The following is a 22,986-nucleotide window of genomic DNA, read 5'->3' as shown; positions in this document are numbered from 1 at the left end:
ACATGCTTACCTTATGCTAGACACATATGCTATATATGAATTCAGAGGTCTCTGTTCAGAAATGAATTAAATACTTGGTTTGTTGAATTTCTAAGGCTTCAGTGCTCAAGAAACACATCTATCCTTTTCAAGAGAATTAACTACTTGTCAAACGTGCGTTCCAGCTTTGATGACAGGACTTCAAAGGCATATATTGAGATTAGACCATCTCAGTACCTTCCAAATTCCCCAGAATGCCACAGAAGACAAGATAAATGGGAGATGATTTCAGAATTTAGAGCTTTTGGTTTCTTGCACACAGGTTCAGGATAAGGATTACAATAATGTAACAGCAATTTTGGCACTTCCATAAAACATACGTTAATGCATTGCTTAGGCAGGTCAACAGAAAATGTGAAAAAGAGACAAACACTGCAAGTACAAGGTATTGTCATTCAGATTGTCAGCACAAAAAGTTGCCAGCAGGATCCTAGTAATGTTTGCAGATCTGAGATAAACAGTGTGCAGCTGAACCTTTACTTGGAGAATTGTTTCTGGTTCTGGCCTTCAATTGCTATGTTACAAATAAGCTAGTGCTCTGCTAATGGGATGCACCTCTGGTTTGGGATGGATTTGGAAAGGGTTTTGTTCTCTGCGGGTTTTTAAGGTGCATACCATACTTCTAGTAGTTGGTCCTACATTGTCCAATGATGATATGAAAAATAGCGCATAATGACAAATAATTATGTTTTGTAGTGATATCCTTATAGAGTAAATGTTTCTTGCCTATACCTTTGGAATTGCATTAGCATTGCAAGTATCTTGAGGTGGAATTGCTTGAACCAGAATTTTACTGGTCTGAGATAATAGCAAATTTAGAGGTGTGTCAGAGCAGGAATGTAGCATTGTTATGGAAATATGTGACCTCAAGTAAATGCTGAGATATTGGTAAAAATTAAAAATGCTCATGCTTTCTGATAAACGTTGTTTTTATTTGTTGAGACTTTTGATATGGACAACACTTAATAAAGGTGATTGTTTTTTCTTCTATCCTTTTAATTCATTTAAATATCTTTTTTTGTTTTAAAAAGTTCTGGAAAATCTGTCCTATGGAGCATCTTCTGACTCGCCTTGAAGTCGATTCACGGCCTGTGTCACGACGCATAGCGAATCTTTTATTCAACTCTTTCTTTCCCATCAACCAACCTGAGAGTGTGTGGTGTGAGCGCTGTGTTACTCTCATCCAGATGAATTCAGCAGCAGCTAGAAAGTTCTATCAATATGCTTATGAATATACTGCCCCTACCAATATAGGTAAAGTACAAAACCTCAAAACCTTATTAGTCTTTGGGAATACCAATATCACACCATGTAATTGATTTTTCATTTTTTTCTCTTAACAGTGGTATGTTGCTAGGTCTTTTGGTTTTAGTATAATATTAGTTTTTAGGTTTTGAAATTCTTGACACCAGCAGTGGACGCTGCTGACACCAGTCATAAGCTTCTTCAACAATTAAGACCCCATGGCTTTTAGTTTCTGTTCTTAGGTGCTGTGTTATACTCTCTAGGTGGTGTTATCAGGTCTGCCTTTTCCCCTTTCTTCTCACATGTACCTTAAAACTGAGCCGATATTTATTTATCATGCAGAATTAAGTAAAATACCTTGGTACCTCAGGTGATCTGAGATCTTTATGTGGAAGATTCTATAGAAGGTGAAAAATATTTATGTCTGATAATCTGGTTATCTGGGATCTGTGGATCAGTAGTATTTCCAGGTTGCTCAGAGAGAATTTAAAAGCCTTCTTTCTTGTTAAAAGCTTGAGAAACTTTCAATGAAGAGGGTATATACTGCACATAGTATAGTTACTTTTTTAAAAGTGCTATTGAACGAAGTAATACTGGAAAAATTCTAATACTATAAAAACAAAGTAACTTGGGTGAAATGGCCAGGCCGTTGCACCTTTTCTGACTACCTTGGTAAAGTTGCTCTGAAATAAATACACTAGCACATGTTCAGCTAGTCATACTTTCACCAGACATAACCCTTTCACTGGCATCTAGAGATGAGCTCCTCATTAGGGAGTGCAATGATTAGGCTACTTCATCTTTTATAATGAATTGAAATTGACATTGGAGAGGATGCATGATTCAACGTAGGTCATTAAATTAATATCTGTGCCAGATGAATATAGGAGTTGTGGGAGCTTCCTCTGATCCTGATTTGATAAAGTGGTGGTTGTTTGTTGTTGGTGGTTTGTTGTTGGTTTGTTGGTTTTTTTTTTTGTTTGTTTGTTTAGCAGACCTTTTTAACAATAAAATTATAGAACCTGATGACAATGTTGCCTTTTCTTCAGATTTGGGGATTTAGAAAATTTTCACATTTTTTCCACTTCCTTTTACTTGGATTTTTTTTTTTTTTTTCATAGTTATTTCTGGTTCTGTTGTCTGCTTTTCCCTACCGACTTTGCAGCATTACACTTAGGCATTTACTAGCAACATTCTTAACAAATGGTAAATGTCTAATTTTCTTATTATATTCAAATTAGCTAAATTGATGCTTACTATTCGGCGCTGCTTGAATGCCTGCATCCAGAAAGCAGTGAAAGAGGATCTTCATGATAGTGATGATGATGACGGTGGTGAAGATGAAAGTGAAAAGGAGAATACAAGTGTAAGAAAGTCTACTTTATGATAAGTTCTGGTAACTTTTTTACTGTGGTGCTAAATTGGAGACATTAGCAGTTAATGATATGACAGAAATCTAAAGGGAAGCACTTGGACCTATGTGGAATTTAGAAGGGGAGAACTTTTGTTATGGTGTTTTCATGCCCTGCAATAGAAGAAATTTGGTGAAGTAGCTAGAATAACATAGAAGGGATATGAAGAATATTTTAAATTAATATTTCCCTAATTCCACTACTAGTTATAAATTGGTTTTGTATTTATTAAAAATTTAGTGTCACAAAATGACTCAAATTATATACAGAGAAGGAGAGTAAATAGAGTTCATGTTCTACAACAAACATAATGCCTTTGGGAAATCAATAGAAAGATTTTCATTGGTTTTCGAAACCTTATTTTAACCTAAATTTATATTTGAGAATATAGCAGGTAATACCATCTAAGTGTTTGTGTTTCAGGTGTTGAATAATGTGTTGTCAATCAATGATGTGGCCAGCATGGCAAGTTTATTGGAGGTTACTGTAATTCTTTGGAGAAGTATCCACAAAGCACTAGATCAGAATGAAGATGCCAAAGATTATGCTATCAGAAAATTTGCTGCTGTACTTCCTGAATATTTTAAAGTGTTTAAGGTAAAAAAAGCCTAGATTTTCCTGTGAGTGCTTAGTATTTTCTTCAGGTGCTTTCATGTGTTACGTCTTTAATCTGTTCTCATGGCGTTAATTGTTCTTTTTCATTGTTGCTATAAACCATATACAGTAGCAAGTTTCTTGGAATTCCACAAGTGGGTAGAAGCTATTCTCCAGGTGCAATATCTGACCAGTGAACAGTTATCTAAATAGTCAACACAGACATAATTATGCAATAAATTTCTCACCTTGTAATGATTTTATAGGATTCCATTCTTTTGAATCCTTTCTGGACTTTTGGAAATCAGTAATTGAAAATGTGCCATTGCAGGGCAAATACTCAGTGTACATGTGAGTTTACGTGTTTTTCTACCCACTGTACCCCCCCAGCTCTTCCACCACCACTTCTTACTATGATCCAGCCCTGGAACAGACAGCTAAAACAGCTGAGGCCCCCTTTTCACTTTTGTGTGACTGGTTTCTGCTAATTTGATTCTACTCTCTAACAATTTTTAGTGCACTTACTTATTGTTTGGGTTTGATATAAGCAACTAATTAAAATCACTCATTTTCATCTTCTCAGTTTCTTTAATTTGTTTAATTGCTCTAGTGTTATTCTTCAAGATGCTGTCTTTTGATTGCGGTTAATAGTGTCTGCTGCACCCTGTAGAGCATTTGGAAGGGTAATCTACTGGCCGTCTTTTTTTTTTTTTGTTCCTGGCTTTTATGCTGAAATATAATTTTATATATATATATATATATATATATATATATGCTGACTGTTATACTTAAAGTTTTCTTTAGATAATCAAGAAGTGTAAAGCAATTCATTGGTACATAATAAGATGCAGCACACCTGTAGAAAATGCTTTCTCTACCTTGAAAGCATCTGGAATTTGTCAAGGACATTCTAAATTTTTTCTGGCAGAGTATGTAATATCCCTCCTGAAAGGTGCTGGTGGGCAGGCATGACATCCAGCTTTAGGAAGAAACCTTTTTGAGTCTGATAGTCTTAAAGTGAGTAAGCAGCTTGGTTCTGAAAAGACCTGTCATCAGAGGCTTAATTTCTAAAAGACTACAAGTTGAAGCAGCATGTCTATTTCCTGAAAAGCTACAAATACATTTTTAAGTGTTCTTTTAAAAGCCATTGTTAAAAGGTTTTAGATCTTCAAATGCCCTAGTCTTTCACATGGATTGGTTTCTATATAACCTGAATGAGACTATGTCATGGCCTAGACCTTGTATTACGATGAGTTGTAATGATTTATAGTGCATTTTACATAATTACATTGTTACATAAGCCCATTTTCTTTTGAGTCTTTTGTATGAATTTCTGATGTGAATGAATATTTATTTAAGGCAGTAGTTACTCGAGAGGAGTTAGATGGTGTTGTGATTGTGCAATTAAGTACTAGCCACTATTAGAAAAAATGTAAGCTAGAGCTGTTATTCCTCTTGCAATGGTTGTTAATGTAATGGGAGGCATAATTATTCATGGTAGTTGCTCTGACAGTTTGTCAGAAAGCTGAATGATAAGGTAATTGATAATTGACCTCTGAGGAAATGAACCAGAAGTTTCAGACTGCTCATAGTATGTTGTTATGAGCTGCTTTCAATTTCATTTCTAGAGAAAAAAAGGAAATCCTTAATTTGAGATAATTTAATCACGCTTTTTTGGTACTCTTTTCAGTTTGGTGTGTATGTACCCGTACATGTACATCATACAGTGTATTTTAATTTTTAATCCTAGGATGAGCGTTGCACGACTCCACTGGTTATTCTGGCATCCTTTATGCCCCCTGCTGCTATTCCAGCATTCAGGTACTATGTTTAAATCCAAAATATTAATGACAAGAAATCTGATTGACTGTACTTGTTAATTTTTCACAACTCCATGTATTAAATGTCCAATTGGATAAATTTGTCTGCTAAACAAATACAGTAAGTTAGTAAAATTCGTGAGGTGCAAATATGTCTGAGCCATTGGCAGAGCTTTTTTGGTATTATGCTGGTTGGTTTTGTTTGAATTGTTGCTGAGCTTCTGGATGTAAAGCTAATGCATCTCTGTTTGTTTGTTTTCAAGTTGTGGTGTGATCTCCAGGCTCAGAAATATTGACAATGGAGCTGATGAAAGCAAGTATTCTACCCTGATAGACTGCATGTGTCGCTGGGGTCAAGTGGGGCATATTATGGAATTAGTCTGTGATTGGCTGTCGGACACGCTCACCCGAAGAAAGGTGCGCACTTGCATGCATCAAAGAATTAAGGAATTTCTAGATTACATAAAGGCATTGTGCTTTTCGATAGAAGAGGCCTCTTTCATGCTGTATTATTCTGCTTTGGAACTAGTTGTGAAGTAAGATAGTAACAGTATTGTACTGATTTTGTGCTTTCCTGTCATTTAGAGTGCTAAAACATCTGAACGACGAGTACGTATTCATATAACACATGAATCGAAGCCAGAATTAGCAATTGATTACATTGAATATTTATTGACTCATCCTGTTAATCGTGATTGCCTACTTTCTGTTCCTGAAAAGAAACTGAAGAAGCTTTTGAAAATTCTCAGTGCTGCAAAGGTAGTATTTTTCTTCCCATCTTATGAGTGCTTAACATAGAATCATAGAATAGTTAGGGTTGGAAAGGACCTTAAGAACATCAAGTTCCTAGCCCCTTGCCATGAGTAGGGACACCTCACACTAAACCATGTCACCCAAGGCTCTGTCCAGCCTGGCCTTGAACACTGCCAGGGATGGAGCATTCACAACTTCCTTGGGCAACCCATTCCAGTGCCTCACCACCCTCACAGTAAAGAACTTCCTCCTTATATCCAATCTAAACTTCCCCTGTTTACGTTTGAACCTGTTACCCCTTGTCCTATCACTACAGTCCCTAATGAAGAATCCCTCCCCAGCATCCTTACAGGCCCCCTTCAGATACTGGAAGGCTACTGTGAGGTTTCCACACAGCCTTCTCTTTTCCAGGCTGAAGAGCCCCTACTTTCTCAGCCCGTCTTCAAACGGGAGGTGCTCCAGTCCCCTGATCATCCTGGTGGCCCTTGTCTGGACTTGTTCCAACAGTTCCATGTCCTTTTTATGTTGAGGACACCAGAACTGCACACAATACGTCAAGTGAGGTCTCACAAGAGCAGAGCAGAGGGGCAGGATCACCTCCTTCGACCTGCTGGTCAAAAAAACATTATATAGTGCCTAGAATTAAATTAAAGGCCTGCAAGAATAAATAAATAAGAATCACAATCTCCATTTTCCTCTCTGAAAAAGCTTTCCTTCTGATTTGTACTTCAAACAAATATTCCAAACTAGAAGTATATTAAGTTCAGAATTTTTTATAGATGGCAGGTTTTAAGCAGCTTGTCATTTTTAGGTGTCTCAAAATTTTTGTAATCCAGTGTTGAGCATTCTTAAGGGACCTGTCTTCTGGAATATGCCTATAAGGATTAGTCTGAAGATCAGTTCTGGCACTGCAAAATGATAGTAATTGAAAGTATGACTGTTGGGGTTTTGGGTTTGAAGGGTTTTTTTTTTTTGTGGTTTTGTTTGTTTAATCTTTCCTTTAAAGCTGTTGAGAAAAGAAACAATTGAAAGGATTTTCAGGAAAATATAAATGTAAACCTTGATATTTCAGGAGGTTCTTGGCTCAATTCTGAAAGCAACCGATGCAGGTTCTGGTAGCTGCAGTCAAACAACTGCCCTAAGAGCCTTCAGCCTCTATTGCAGGTTGAATATTCATCTTCAGAACAAGGTATAGTTATACCTTTTCAGTATAAACTGGAATTGCAGCTGACAATGTAAGGAAATTGCAAAAGTATTGAAAGACAATTAATATTCTTCCTTTTTTTTTCCAGTTTTCTGAAAATGGAAAAGATTACTTATCACTTCTGAAGGAGACAGGTACTTGGATAGAAAGTCAAGTTCTACCTTTTATAGTAGCAAGCGATCAAGAGGATGACATTTCAAAACGCAGTAATGTTCCTGAACTAATTATCCAGGTTAGAGGTCTCTTATTGCATAAATCAAACTGTTGTCAATCTGAAAAGCTGTAAATATTGCAATTGTATACTGGTGGTTTTGGAGCCCAGCAAGTAAGTAAGCTAGTAAAACAGAGAGTTTTGATCTGTGCTTTTGCTATTCCTCTGATTGCTTAAAATCACAATTTGTCTGTGTGTTTAGTTATAACCATTATATTTTATAAATACGTGCTTACCCTAGCAATTAAATCAGGTAGTTGGCATCAACAATACAATATTCTGTTCTTATTTAGACTTTTTTCACCTACCAGTGCATGATATATATTCTCATCGTATCTGTTGAAGTGAGGATGGAACATGTTTCATGTTTCACACTTGTGAAAATGCCCACTAAAGAAACTTCTAGCACAGCAGGCGATGTAACTTGGGTGTCCTAAATTTTAGGTTTCTAACAGTTCTTGTCCTCAGTCTCTCATCCCCCATATTAAATAAAGGTCATGTTTATGCTCTTTTATGGAAAAGTGCATTAACATAGAGTTAAGATTGCAACTGAATCTCCTCCGAAAAGAATATTAGTTGCTGAAAACAAGGGGATAACTGAGTGGTGTGCTACCTCTTAATAGCCTATTCTTCTTAGTGCAGAAGGTCCTGGAAATGACAGATTCACTTCAGCTGTGTAGATTGTGTTGAACAGCACAATAGAAGCTAACTTAGAGGACCAGGAAGGTGGTGTAATTATGAGAGAGGATTTAGATCTAACAATGTTTGCTGGCTTGCTTCTTACCTTCCTTTCTTTCCTTCCTGCATTTCTAGAAAAATTAGATAAAATTATACCCTGAGGAACTCAGTATACTTTATACTAGTGCTGAGTCTCATAAAACATCTTTGGAAGTCAGCAGAGAGGTAGGGTATGAGTTACCTGGGAACTTAATAATGAGGTCAGTCTTGTACTAAGTCCCACTGCTGCAGCTTTTTGAAAAGTGTAAAACATAGTAAACTCAAACAAGTGCTGTAATTGTTCCTGGTACAAGTTTCTTGTGGTTTATGTGTTATTGTGTTACAAGAAAAATTTATTATGCATATCATAACTCTTCTATGGCTCTTTTTCTAAAGTTTGGAGGTACAGAACTCAAATGTTATAGAAAGACAAGATACAAAATAGGGAATCTTTACCAGCATTACCAGACTGTTTATGAGAAATTTCCTAGGTTTGAATACAAAATGAAACTTTATCAATAAAGCAATAAGCTAGGCACATGTTACCTGTAAACCCATCTGACATATTATTTGACTAGCCCATAATGAAGGAAAATGATCTTTACTAGTAACTCTTAAAGTCCATTTGCATCGTTATTTCCAGAGAAAAAAACTGAGGTGTAAAGGCTGATGTGGCTTGTCTGGAAGTCAAGAAGAGAATCCAGGCCTCTTGCATCTCCTGTAATAAGCCACATGCTTGTTAAGGAGCTCCTATTTGCTTCTCACCTTGTATACTGTTTCTTATTGGAATGAGGTATTGATTGTGCTTTTTAATAGCTTTGGAGTGTATATTTGGTAACAATACGGGCATTAAAATCAGACCTAGTTTGTCTCCAAATATCCATATAATATACAATAATTATAGTTTCTTCTTTAATACTCTAGTATGTGAGAGGGGACTGGGGTGTCTCTTTGCACTTATGTTTCTCTATCACTTTTCCCATGACATCCTGTTTTTTCCCATTTCACCCTTCCTTCTCTGGTTGGTCTGTTACTGTTTTGCACTAGTTGTTATGGGCAGGAACTGACTGGGGGAATTGACTCTTTAGGCCACTGATGTGGTGAGTGGGGCTGATAGACCCTCTGATACAAACCCCAGTGTCATCACTGACAGTATCCCTTACCCCTTATCTCCATTTATCCTTCACAGAAAACACTTGATTATGTAATGGGGGAAGGGATGTGCGTTTAGCTAGTTTTGAATTGTTTTCTGTTCCATTCCCCTGTCATATCAATTAACCCAAGGTGGATTTTAGCATTGAGCTATATGACCTTTCAGATTTTGGTCAACAGAAAGCTTTGGACTAACTTAAATCACAGACAGTGTCCTTGAACAACCTAGCTCATGTATACTAGACTGGTTAAAAATTCTCTACTCTACTCTGTCTATACATTAATATTATAATCTGTTTAGTATGCAACGTGTATTTCTGTAGGGAAAAGCTCTTTTTATATGCTGTTTTTAATTTTGCTGCTCAAGATAGGTAGAGATGTTGTATTCTGCCTTGGTAAATGTTAAGTATCAATGCCTCTGATCTAAGTGTGATTGAAAAAGGCAGAGGATTTACTGCCTTTTGAGAAACTGCATTTACTGGAGGAAAGGGCAATGGAAGCATCTGGAGAACTGTTTGAAACTCCTGCTTTTCAGAGGCTGAAAACTGAGTAACTCCAAGTAGATGCACCAGCTTTCAGGGAAACTGGGCTAAGATTTTGTGGTTTCCTTACTTTTAGGTTTTACTAAATAGTTACTTTACGTAAATTTTGTTTCTCCTACACTTTTGCATCTCTTTTCTAGGCCTACCTGACAGTATGCAAAGATGTCATAATGGTTGGCCTTGGAAATGTTGCATTTCAGGCACACCTTTTAGATATGGCTCTTCCAGTTATACAAACAGGTACAGTATTTTGTAATAACATAGATGTCTCCTTATATGCTTAGCTGACTTTCCTTGTATTAGCATAACTGTTGCTTTTAGCATTTTGAAGTCTGTTTCTCAGAAGATGGTGTTTGCAGCTTACACTTGCTAGTACCAATAATACAATCAAAAGTGACAGCAGTTTTTCAGAAAACTGAAAAAGAGCAAAGAACCAACCCAGAAACATGTCACTGTTGATAACTTATGTTTCTTCCTTGCTCTCATATTCCAGTTATTACTATATAATTCAGGGAGGCTTATATAAAGTGGAGTCTTAATATATCCCTATAGTGATACATGTATATTGAGATATATATATTGGTATGCCTTAGGAGACAATACTGTAGCAGTATTGAAATTTGGCTCACATTTGGAAAGTTGTCTGTGGTACAGACAGAATTAGAGCTAAATTACTTAAGAAACCAGCAATTTTAATCCCCATATGTCAAGGATTGGAAGGAACACTGGATTTATACTGAAAATATTGATTGAACTGTATGAAAATTTCAGATAAGGATGCTCAGAAACTATATATATCATCTACACTTGTAAACTGTAGCTATTTATGGTATATAACTGAGTTTTTCAGTCTAAGCTTGTACCTGAAGAATATCTCAATATCTCATTACAATTTTTATATTGTGGTGTTTATCTCTTTCTCTAGAGAGAGGTGGCTTTTGTGCTCCAGTGGTATTCTATGCTTTAAAAGAAATTATTGAAGCTTCTGTAACTCAGAATACTGACACAGATGAAATGGCAAATCTTTTCAGTGCTGTACAGACCATCTTCCAGAAAGTTTTAGAACTTGTGGCATGTAGACTCAAGAAACAGCAGGAAGAAGGGATTCAGGTATCCTATTATACTTGTAATTGCTACCTAATGTGGAGATGAATCCATACTTTTTATACTAATGGGTTATACTTAGACACTTTGAGGTTTTTATTGGAGTTGACATCTGATTACATTTTCAGTTAAATTTAAATTTCCTCATTACCAGTGGGGGTTTTTTAATCCATCGTTGGTCTCATCATGCCAAAAACTAGTAAATTGGAGAACAATGCATTGTTACAAATGATCCAGAACTATATTAGTACTCATAGGTTATTAATCTTACCTGCAATTAAATGAACTTTCTGAATCCAGAGCAAAGAAATTTATTATGCGTTATGATTTTGGGAGGGAGGAGAAATTGTTGTTATTTTATTTCTTTAAGCCTGAATGATATCAGCTTCAATATATGCATGATGTCCTGAAGTTCTTCAAAACCTCCTCTCTTCACTGAAAAGTTAGCATTATTTTGTTTGTTTCTCTTAAATTTATGAGTAGACTTCGCAAACATGCTGATTCCCTCTCTTATCCCAGGTGACTGGGATACTTCAGTAGCTTTCAAGGTGTGATCTGCTCTTCTTCACAGAGAAGCTTGCTAAAATATTTCAATTATTCTCAAGCAGTCTGAAAAAATCAGGTCTGTTTTTCTTTGGCTGTAGTTGATTCACTCTATTCAAGTGCCTCTTGGAGAATTCATACATGCAGTCCAGTGCTGGCATTCATTTTGCCCAGTGGTTCATCAAGGTGTACTCTCTACTCTCCTGGCTGCGATAGTAGCAGAGATAAATCATGTGCTACAGGAGGTAAAGCGCTAACTTTTTTTGTTGTTGTTTTCCCACTTACTGCTTTTTTAAATATTACATTGGAACAACAGAATATACAGGCAAAGGTTACTGCATGTGCTAAAAAGTCCAAGGAACCATTACTGTCCTTGAAGAAGGGTAGCATTCCCAGTGCATGTTCCTAATGCATTTTAGGAGCAAATACGGATAGTAAGATTGGAAGCTTTGTGAACTAGCAAGGAAGAGCAAAGGTTCTTTAGCAGGGGCTGTACTCTTACTGTGGTTGCTAGATAAGGCAGAAATGAAGCAATAAATGGTTGCCAGAAAGTACCAAGTATAACAGAGCTGCTTCTAAAATTCTGTGTTTCAGAAGAAACTGAAACAATAGCAGGGATTTGCATGTAAATATTAATGTATCAGCTAAGGGGCTGTGGGATGATAGCATGCTCTTCACAGATGCTGCATAGTTTAATTGTATGGTCTTGAATGATACTGCAGATTTCATACTCGTACATTAGGAATGTTCCCCACAGGAAGTCATCTTAGCTGGGTTTTTTCCTGCCCCCAGGTTATTGCACTAGTAAATCAAAATTCAATTCTTATTAAATACTTGCCACATTATTCAGAACTTGATACAAAAAGAGCTGGCACAGGAAATGAGGAAATCACTGTCACCTAAAGTATTTTTTGAAATTATGTATGCACACCTCAACTTGGAGACAAAGAGGATACTAGTCTGTGTTTCTTAGGCTGTGCCTTTATAAGTAGTGACCAACAATGTAGTTAAATGAAACTTCTATTCAGAACAGCTCTGTAGAATATTTGCCTTGATAGAAATACTGGTTATTTGGTTTAGATTTAGCCTCTCTGAATGTGTATTGTTTATTTGGACACAACAGAATTGGATTAAGGCTATCTGAAGAACACACATAAATGTTTCTTCTGATTGTTTAAGAATACGTGTTGTAATTATTAAAATACAGATTTGTTTTGATGTTTTCTGCATACATATATTTCTTGATTTACAACAGTTGTGTTTTTTTTTTCTTTTTTAGGGTTCCAGTGGAAAAGACATAACTATACCAAAGACTATTTCAGACCTTCCTCCTCTTTCAAGCAGTTTATTGACCATAATTATGAAGTCAGTTAATGTTGTCAGGTAAATGTTTCCACATTAATTTGTCCAAGTTTGTTGCTAATGTAGGATATTTTAGATGTTACCAATGCAGTTTTAATTTCTAAATTAGAATATTTTTTGTGGAACTAGATGCTTACTAAATTTACCTGCACTACTTCATAATCCCTTTCTCTGGACATATTGCTTGTAGTTATTGACTTGGTTCCGCTTTTTTAACTGCTTCTAAGCATGCTTCTTATTTACAAGACTGTTCATCTAAATGGATTTTTTAATCATACATCTTGGCTTGCTTCTTTCATAAGATACTTATAAACATTAGTCCCTTCAATGTAGAGATACTTAGGTGAGATTAAATATTCACCAGAAATAGCATTAATCCTTTAATTGAATGTCTGCAGTGAGATGACAAATGTATTATAGCTGTATTAAAATCACAAAATTCAAAATAGTTTTAAAGTATCTTGAGTTATAAAAGCCCCCAAAAGTAGGGATGTCATTATTTTTTTTTATACTTAAAATCATTTAATTGCTGTATTTAGTGGGTACCCTGACTATCTCCTAAAACTATGACAAGTGAATTTAATTTTCTTTAGTTTGTTCATATTCAATTTTTATTTATGTGACTAAACACACCACAGCTTACTTCAAATCATCAAGTGGCTAATGTGTATTCCTTAGAAGACCCGTCATTCTCTGTGACTTACCACAACTAACTGCAATGCTTAATTCCCTCATCTGACAGGCATTGAATATCCCTGTCTGCTGTCATGAAGTTTTGTGTTTGGCTGGGTTTTTTTATCCTCAGTCCTTCTCTAGTTGAACTTGAAAAACAGACTCCAGAGAGGCCACCAATAGGTTTCCTAATCCAAATCTTGTTCTTCCATGAGGCAGCAGCTGTGCTCTCTTTAAGTGAAACACCATTATTTGACAAACTTTTCAAATAGAGATGCAGAAATTCAGTGAATGTCTCTGAAACTTTTTCTTGTAGGGGTCAAAATGAATCTTGTCCATTCTTCTTCATGAAGGAAACTGCTAGTTTGGACCACATTGTTTCCATAAGTACTTTGATAAACATGTATCTATCTTCTAGTATTTATTTTCTTGGTGCAAAGCTGATCTAAGTCAGGAGATAATTTACATCTGGTTCCACTGGTGCCTCAAGACTGAGACTACTTTTAAGGCTGATTTCTTTTATTAATCTGTATTGATAGGCCATAATGAGAGTACAGTAGTAAATCATTCACCATCTCAGACATCACCATTCCACACCAATGCAAAAGCCTTTGACATTACAGAATCAGATGTGAGCTCCTGTTCAGTGAACGCACAGTCATCTTGCACCAGGTTTTGCAGTGTCTGTTATGTTTTCAGTTACTAATGAGTCAATCTCTAGCACTGAATTTCAATCTTCATACCAGTGATAATGCTGAGTGACTTGGCAATATTTGACCAGTTGTGTGAGTATCCCTTCCTTTAGTAGGGAGCTGTCTGTATAAGAACCAATTGCTTATCTATCTCTTTTACTTATATGTATTTGTAAACAGTTTACAGTTCTGTTTTATTTTTGTGGGCAGGCTCATGTAACCCTTGTTGAGATGGAAGTGGGAAAAGGCAGCTGCAGTGAATCTTATTACATGTTAATAAATTTCATATGTTCCTTCATGGAAAACCAGAGTGTGCTTACTGACCTAAACAGTGACACCAATAAAGTCAATACTCTGAGTGGAATACTGTTAGTTAGCTATTTAAATGCAATATGAGCCTTGGGTGACACGGTTTAGTGGGAGTTGTCCCTGCCCATGGCAGGAGGGTTGGAACTAGATGATCTTAAGGTCCTTTCCAACCCTAACTATTTTATGATTCTATGAAATGGAATCAATACTTTATCAGATTAGTCCACAGTGATGTCATGAATTTAATGCAATTCATAAGCAACTTGATAACACTTATTTCAGAACCTGAAGAGGTTTCATCTTTCTCAGCTCCTTGAAGCAATACTTGAGCTCCTAAAAAGTTTATTTACTCAATCACTAGTGGAGGTTGGATCCCTTCTTAACTGCATATTTCATTTTGGTATCTTAGCACAATAAAAGCCTGAAGAACAATTAAAGTCAGAAGTGGGTATTTATGATATTCAGTTTTGGTGTCAGATGATGATAATATTACCAAAGGTATTTTGAAATGTTTTGGGGAAAGCTATTGTAGAATCTACTGCTCTCAGTTTCCTCTTTAGTTCTTCACAGAGCATTTACTTTCATGCTCTGAGGAATTACAGATCTTGTCCATCTGCTTTATCCTTCATGTTCTTTTATTTTTATCCGTTCTAAGAATTACTTTAGAATTTTTGAGAACTGCTTCTGAGTTAATTTTTTTTTTGCTTTACCATAAACACACATTACCAATAACAAGCAATTAGTGGTTTCATTCTGCAGTATTGCCTTAATCCACATTGCAGTGTTTAGCTGAGTTGCTAGACCTCTTCCTTGACTCCCTTAATTCATTTTTCTTAACTTGATATATGTCCCAAACCACTGCCAAAGTTTGCTAAAAGTCAGTCTCTTAAGATACATATTGAGTCTGTATTTATCTCAGACTTTACAATGAACAGTTGTTTTGGTTCTATTAGTCCGTCCATATTTTCAGTACGTAAAATGTAGTTTGGAAGTGTTTTGGGGCTGTTTTTTGTTACAAATGTTCTTCACTGTATTGTAATTGGAAAGTCATAGAATCAGAGAATAATTAGGGTTGGAAAGGACCTTAAGATCATCTAGTTCCAACCCCTCTGCCATGGGCAGGGACACCTGACACTAAACCATGTCACCCAAGGCTCTGTCCAGCCTGGCCTTGAACATCACCAGTGTTGGAGCATTCACAGCTTCCTTGGGCAACCCATTCCAGTGCCTCACTATCGTTACAGTAAAGAACTTCTTCCTTATATCCAATCTAAACTTCCCCTGTTTATGTTTGAACCTGTTACCCCTTGTCCTGTCTCTACAGTTCCTAATGAAGAGTCCCTCCCCAGCATCCTTAAAGGCCCCCTTCAGATACTGGATGGCTGCTATGAGGTCCACACACAGCCTTCTCTTTTCCAGGCTGAAGAGCCCCTACTTTCTCAGCCTGTCTTCATACAGGAGGTGCTCCAGTCCCCTGATCATCCTGGTGGCCCTCGTCTGGACTTGTTCCAACAGTTCCATGTCCTTTTTATGTTAAGGACACCAGAATGCACAAAATACTCCAGGTGAGGTCTCACGAGAGCAGAGTAGAGGGGCAGGATCACCTCCTTCGACCTGCTGGTCACACTCCTTTTGATGCAGCCCAGGATACGGTTGGCTTCCTGGGCTGCGAGTGCACAATGAAGCCGGCTCATGTTCGTTTTCTCATCGACCAGCACCCCCAAGTCCTTCTCCACAGGGCTGCTCTGAATCTCTTCTCCGCCCAACCTGTAGCTGTGCCTGGGATTGCCCCGACCCAGGTGTAGGACCTCGCACTTGGCATGGTTAAACTTCATGAGGTTGGCATCAGCCCACCTCACAAGCGTGTCAAGGTCCCTCTGGATGGCATTCCTTCCCTCCAGGGTATCAACCGAACCACACAGCTTGGTGTCATCGGCAAACTTGCTGAGGGCGCACTCAATCCCACTGTCCATGTCAGCGACAAAGATGTTGAACAAGACCGGTCCCAACACCCATCCCTGAGGGACACCGCTCGTTACTGGTCTCCAGCCGGACATTGAGCCATTGACCACAACTCTTTGTGTGTGGCCATCCAGCCAGTTCTTTATCCACCGAGTGGTCCATTCATCAAATTGATGTCTCTCCAATTTAGAGACAAGGATGTTGTGTTGGGACAGTGTCGAATGCTTTGCACAAGTCCACGTAGATGGCATCAACTGCTCTACCCCTGTCCATCAGTTCTGTAGCCCCATCTTAGAAGGCCACCAAATTGGTCAGGCAGGATTTCCCCTTAGTGAAGCCATGCTGGCTGTCACCAAGCACCGTGTTGATTTTCATGTGCCTTAGCATGCCTTCCAGGAGAATCTGCTCCAAGATTTCACCAGGCACAGAGGTGAGACTGACTGGTCTGTAATTCCCTGGGTCATCCATTTTCCCCTTCTTGAAAATGGGGGTTATATTTCCCTTTTTCTAGTCTTAGGGAACTTCACCTGACGGCCATGGTTTTTTCAAATATGTTGGCCAGTGGCTTAGCAACTTCTTTCACCAGCTCCTTCAGGACCCGCAGATGGATTTCATCAGGTCCCATGGACTTGTGCACATTCAGGTTCTTAAGATGGTCTCGAAGCAGATCCTCTCCTACAGTGGGCACAAGGTCTTCATTCCCACAGTCCCTGCATCTGCCTTCCAAGACTTGGGTGGTGTGGTCAGAGCCTTTGCCAGTGAAGATCAAGGCAAAGAAGTAATTTAAGAACCTCAGCCTTCTGCAAATCCAGTGTAGCCAGTTCTCCTGATAGCTTCTGGAGAGGGCCCATGTTGTCCCTAGTCTGTCTTTTATTCACAGTGTACCTGTAGAATCCCTTCCTGTTATCCTTAACATCCCTAGCCAAGTTTAATTCTGACTGGGCCTTAGCTTTCCTAACCTGGTCCCTAGCTTCCCGGACATTTGTGTGTTCTTCCCAGGCCACCTGTCCTTGCTTCCACCTTTTATAAGCCTACTTTTTCCTTCAAAGTTTCCTCAGCGGCTCCTTATCCATCCTAGGAGGTCTCCTGGCCCTTCTGCTGCACTTCCTTCTAGTTGGGATGCAACACTCCTGAGCTTGTAGCAGGTGATCCTTGAATATCAACCAAAGGTCTTGGGCCCCCCTGCCCTCTAGAGCTGTATCCCTTGGAACCTTACTAAGCAGGTTCCTGAAGAGGCAAATTCTGCTGTCTTGAAGTCCAGGGCAGTGAGCTTGCTGCACGCTCTTCTCACTGTCCTGGGGATCTCGAACTCGACCATCTCACGATCGCTGCATCCAAGGCTGTCCTGGAGCATCACATTTCCAACCAGCCCTTCCCTGTTGGTGAGCACGAGGTCAAGCATGGCACCTCTCCTTGTTGGCTCCTCTGTTACTTGCAGGAGGAATTTGTCTTCCACACAACTGAGGAACCTCCTGGATTGCTTGTGCCGGGCTGTACCATCCCTCCAATAGATATCAGGGTGGTTTAAATCCCCCATGAGGACAGGCCTGTGAGCATGTGGCTGTTCCTATCTGTCTATAGAGCGCTTCATCCACAGAGTCCTCTTGGTCAGACGGTCTGTAACAGATTCCCACGGTAATGTCCCCCATAGCTGTTCCCCTAAATCATCTATTTTAATTTTTGAATTCCATATAATTTTTCTTTTCTTCCCAAGCAATTTGCCATTCTGCTAACTCAGATATTTTCAGTTCCAGAAGCAGCATGTAATCTTCAGTTACCCTGCAGGCAAAAGCAGTAGTTATTGGACATCTTTGAAGCTATGGTGGCAGGGTAGCATAATCACAGACTTGGTCTGTCCAGTTCTGTTTTGAAAGAAATGATTTTTAGTATATTTTTGCTTTATTTTTTAATTAGGTCATTTTTAAATGAATTAATGGAATGCATTCTCTCTGAAGAAATCGAAGGGATTTTTAGTCTAACAGCTACTGTCTGCATTGTGATCATAATTAAAGGTCAGTCAAACCATTTTTGTCCATAGTTTTTCTTTCTTTTTTTTCTATGTGCTACATAATGTAAGTTCTTATACAATTTAAGAGAGACTTCCCTTTATCCTGTTAAGTTACCATTTTTCTACAGGATTTAAGGTTATATATAATTGTGAATTATATCATTAAGCTGTGGACTTTCAATCTTTATGCAGTGAGTTTAGAAATACATCTGTCTGCTAACTCATAACGTTCATCTCTGTGATTTGTTGAAGTACACAGCAATTGATCCAGGACACTGAAAATCTTAATTTAAAATCTAATCTTTTGTTAAACATTCTTTTATATTAAAAAATACTCTGAAAATATGCAGAAGGTTTTTTTACGCAAATCGCTATTTTTGTTCAAATTCAGCATAATCTTATTTCAAATAGGTAAGCACAAAACGTCACTTCTAAAGGATGTTGCACCTGCCATTCAAAGGAAACTGGTAACACACAAGGATGCTGCCACAGAAGAATATAGCTGCCCTGAAAGGTAAATGTACTGTGGGAAATTAACACTAACCTCTCCTATGCCTCCTCTGCAGTAATTTTCTTTGGTTTGTACTTGCGTAATAGAGAGCATTATGAATGATACATAGGAAGGTTTAAAATAGCAGATAAAAAAAATGTGAGGCATTCATCGCAGCACAGTATTAAATATCTTGCCCATACATCTGCTGTAATTGCAGTCTTTACATGTTCAGTTTGCTTTGTTGCATTCATTTGGTATATGTTATGACTTGATCCTGTGCATTGCAGGATTTGGTTCTTGAAATTCAATTCTGTTGGCAGCAGGTGTAACAAACCAAGTAATCTATTTATTGTTTCTTATTACTAGAAGATTTTTCTGTAGTAATGCCAATACATTTTGGTATTAGGTATGTGAATCCATACCTATGCAGATGGTAAAAATTTAACTGAATGTAACAATGACCTCGAGACCTTTCCATGGGTGATCTTATTCTGCTCTTTTTGGAGATTCTTTGAACTGATGATCCTTACCCTTCACTTCCATTTCCTGTATGGTCTAAGTAAATAGAAAACAGGAATATTGCTGTCAAGACTTTGAGTGGCTTCTGCAGTTGACATTGTGCTCCTGTAATATAAAATTAATAAAGAACTACAAATTATCTTGCTAAAAAAAATAAAGTTATTACATAATTGGACTTCTAAGCCAAAGTGACTCTGCTGCCTGGATACATTGTGTTAATTAGTTACTTGGCTGTGAACAAATTTCTTTTTTTGGGGACCTGGCTTAGAAACAAAACTAAACAAACCCCACTTTTTTTTCCCTTATGAAATCATTTAATGTTGGGCTGGCAAGAGTTCCACTAGAATATTTTAAAATAATAATGTTATGGAAAGGAAAGGTGAGCAGCAGAGTATCATGATTCAGTTTGCAGTTCTTTTAAGGCAGTAGTAAAGGCTGAGAAATTAAAGCAAATTTTAACATGATTAAATAAATAGGCACATTAAAATGAGTAACTGCTGCCTCCTGAGTGCACTACTGGCTATAAATTTCAGTAAGAACACAGATAATTGCTTTATGAATCTGTATGATCATTTCTGCCCAGTGAACAGGGACAAATCAAGCTGGAATTTGGGGCAGATGAAGAACATATGATGCTACACAGGGTTTTAATTTTGTGATATATGAATAGCTAGTTTTGTGTAATACAAAACCAAGAGATCGTTGCAGATAAAATTAAAGCATTAGGAATGTGAACATAATGATAGGAAGTATTTTTATCAAGAATCAGAATTGGAATATGATAACAAAATTCAGAAGCTTTCACGCAGCTTTTCAGAATCTGGGAGTATTCATAGTTGTATGGGTACGTTGGGGATTTTTTACTCGCCAGAAGGGTAAAAGAATTCATGCTAACAAAAGGTTAGGAGGAAGCTCTTCAGTGATTAGGTTTTGCTTGCCTGATTTAAAGTGTGTTTGCTCTTTCTTGGGTAGATATAACATTGTACCAGGGCAGGCCTCCTCTGATGTGCCATTTGTACTAGTGTACTAATGTATAAATAAAATGGAATGAGGTACATCCTGAAATGTGCCCTGTTGTTTGTAAAGTATTTTATCATACCACTCTACTTACCAAACACCAGCTTTTTAGTTATAGAATACTGCAGACTTGATGTCTGGTCATTGCTTTGAGCACAATCTTATAACACACAATGCTGCAATGATGTGTGCTAAAAAATATTACTGTTTTTTTTTTTAACTCAGTAGTATTATTACTTTTTGCTTCTGGATGCACTATCTTATAACTGTTTGAGGGATTATTTTTTTTAATACTCAGGTATACCAGGAAATAGCGACATTCTTTAATTTCCCAAGAGAGCTTGGCATTCTGTGCCAGCATCTTAAATTTAGACTTATAAGTAATGTATTACATATTAGCATAGAGACAAAAAAAGTAAAAATGCTGTCTGGTGTAGTAATTAAAGTGCAGCCATTAAACACAGAATTGTTATGCTAAATCAGAAGCAAAACTTTTCACTGTAATTTAGTCTTCCCTCTTCAGCTGAGTTAGCAGTTTAAGATGTCCCTGTGTGTCTATTATTTTTAAAATGCTGTTCAGTGCACTTAAAAATTCTGGACAACATATTTTATATTGAAAGAATTTCCTCAAGAGTAAAGGCACACAAATTAGTTTAGTTTATAAAATGCAAATATTTATGCCCAACAAAAAGAATGCAGATAAAGCTGTCAGTGCAGTGATCTGGAGGCTAGAGAAAAATGTTCACTGCCCTATAAAACCAAACGTGCTATAGAGTAATACCTTTTACTTAATATTTTGGTTTTTCTTTAATTAGCATATTGATGTATGGGTGTTAGAACTGAAATTTAGCAAATTATATTTATTTACTGTTATCATTTAGCTTGCTTCCCAAACTCTGTATTGCACTCTTATTGCATCTATAAATAATTATTCTGACAGCTGACTTCCATGGTTAAAGGATGTAGCACTAGAGAGAGAAGTATGTGACGCAGCCACAGCGGTCTGAATTCAGGGAGCCCTGTCATCCAATGTACCGCCATGGAAGTGCAGACGTGCCTCTTGTATTTCATTGTGACAAATGCCCTAACTCGTCATAATTAGTGACTGACTAGCCTTGCTCATTTGGGACATCAGTCCAGGACTATAATAATAAAATATAGAGGGTAAAAAATTGGTTGAGAAATACAGGGAAATCTTTTACAAAAGTAATGCGAAGAATAAAGTTTATAGTGGTTAACAGTGAAATAATGATTTGACAGAAGACCAAAGTGCCTGGTTTTGTCTTTTGAGGATATTTTAGAGCAGTGTTAGAAGTTGCATGAGAACACAACTGCAAAGGCTGGGTGACAGTGTCAGGGAATGCAAGAAGGTAAGCGCCTGCCATATGGCAATTTCAGAGCTGGCCTTTGCGGATGTTTGGGGATTAATGGGAGACAAAGGAAAGTTGGAGAGGGACTAATATGGGTGTATACACAGCTGACAGAGACACTTGCTCGTAAAAATAAGATAGATAGTTCAAGCTTGGTAAAAAAATTGTCACAGGTGGAGAGAAAAATTATGAAGGCTGAAGAATGAGGGAGAAAGGAAGAAAATAAAGAAATAAAAAGCAGCCTTAGTATGAATTATTGGTAAAGGATTTGACTGTGTTTAAAAAAAAGAGTACAAGCGCTGTGAAGAAAATGTGTGGGTTCTTTAAATAGACAATGAAATATTAGAAAGTGTGTTTGAATTGACACAGTAATTTAACTGGCTTGCTGTAGGTTGTGCTGTAGCAAGAGATGATCAGCAGAAAAATGAAAAAGTTCAAAGAAATATCCCCACCTGTTTCAAAAGTAATTTGTAAAGGCATATGTAATATTTAAACTAATATGGAAGAACTGGTCGAAGAAATTGTGCTGTAGCTGTACTCTGAGAAATCGGATAGTAGCGGACTGATTTAGCATTTAGCATATCTAACCCTGTTATGTATTTATGTCATTTCAGAATCCTGTGTGAATCATCTCTGAAAGTTTTGGATGAATTTCTGAATCCTTGACCATGTGGAAACCTTAGTCATGAAAATCAGGAGATGAAAGATGCATTGTTTTAAAAAAAAATAAATTATCTTGTAAACTTATTAGTAGTTAAGTTTGTTTTCTGGTATTCTGTACATTCAGACCAGGAAACGTGTAAAATTGTCTATAGAAATCATGTAATAGTAAAGATTTTTCGAACAGTTGTAAAGACTTTATTTTGTATAAAAATGCCTTATGGGGGGCAGGGGAGGGGGGCATGTAAAACCAGTATCTTTGTTTTTATAAAACAAGTAATAATTGCACCTTACAAAATTATGTATATTTTGAGTTTGAGGCAGCAGGTGACCTCAGTCCCTGGAAAGACTACAGAATATATTCCCAGAGGTTATGGAAATGATTTCATTTTGTGACGTGAAGGACAAAATGGTGGTTGAGAACAGCCGTCATGACTTCACCAGGGGCCAACTCTGCCAAACCAACACAACGGCCCTCCCTTGTGTGGAAGAAGAGAGAGCAGAGAATGTCAGTTTTCCTGTCCTTAGCAATGACTTTCACACAGGTTTTAGTATCCTTACAGCCAAGTGGGAGAGAGGTGGGTGG

The 22,986-nt window shown here is 37.4% G+C and overlaps 1 protein-coding gene across 2 annotated transcripts in view; it reads left to right on the top strand.

Moving 5' to 3' along the window:
* Window positions 1-22,986, top strand: part of NCAPG2 (non-SMC condensin II complex subunit G2) — a 45,573-nt gene extending 22,587 nt beyond the window's left edge. For both annotated transcript variants that reach the window (XM_061468010.1, XM_061468009.1), the window contains exons 14-28: window positions 1,071-1,293; window positions 2,526-2,650; window positions 3,120-3,293; window positions 5,041-5,111; window positions 5,374-5,527; window positions 5,696-5,869; window positions 6,936-7,052; window positions 7,156-7,299; window positions 9,830-9,929; window positions 10,615-10,799; window positions 11,438-11,581; window positions 12,616-12,719; window positions 18,248-18,345; window positions 18,753-18,855; window positions 22,355-22,986. In XM_061468010.1, the coding sequence (XP_061323994.1) occupies window positions 1,071-1,293; window positions 2,526-2,650; window positions 3,120-3,293; window positions 5,041-5,111; window positions 5,374-5,527; window positions 5,696-5,869; window positions 6,936-7,052; window positions 7,156-7,299; window positions 9,830-9,929; window positions 10,615-10,799; window positions 11,438-11,581; window positions 12,616-12,719; window positions 18,248-18,345; window positions 18,753-18,855; window positions 22,355-22,406 (1,968 nt within the window). In that variant the 3' untranslated portion in view covers window positions 22,407-22,986. The remainder of the gene's footprint in view (window positions 1-1,070; window positions 1,294-2,525; window positions 2,651-3,119; window positions 3,294-5,040; window positions 5,112-5,373; window positions 5,528-5,695; window positions 5,870-6,935; window positions 7,053-7,155; window positions 7,300-9,829; window positions 9,930-10,614; window positions 10,800-11,437; window positions 11,582-12,615; window positions 12,720-18,247; window positions 18,346-18,752; window positions 18,856-22,354) is intronic.

Source organism: Pezoporus flaviventris, unplaced genomic scaffold (assembly GCF_033815535.1).
Source record: "Pezoporus flaviventris isolate CSIRO_AGI_PZ_B2104156 unplaced genomic scaffold, CSIRO_AGI_Pfla_v1 ptg000047l, whole genome shotgun sequence".
Lineage (NCBI taxonomy): Eukaryota > Metazoa > Chordata > Aves > Psittaciformes > Psittacidae > Pezoporus > Pezoporus flaviventris.
The sequence above is the reverse complement of the archived record's forward strand: the minus strand, read 5'-3'. Positions and strand labels throughout refer to the sequence as shown.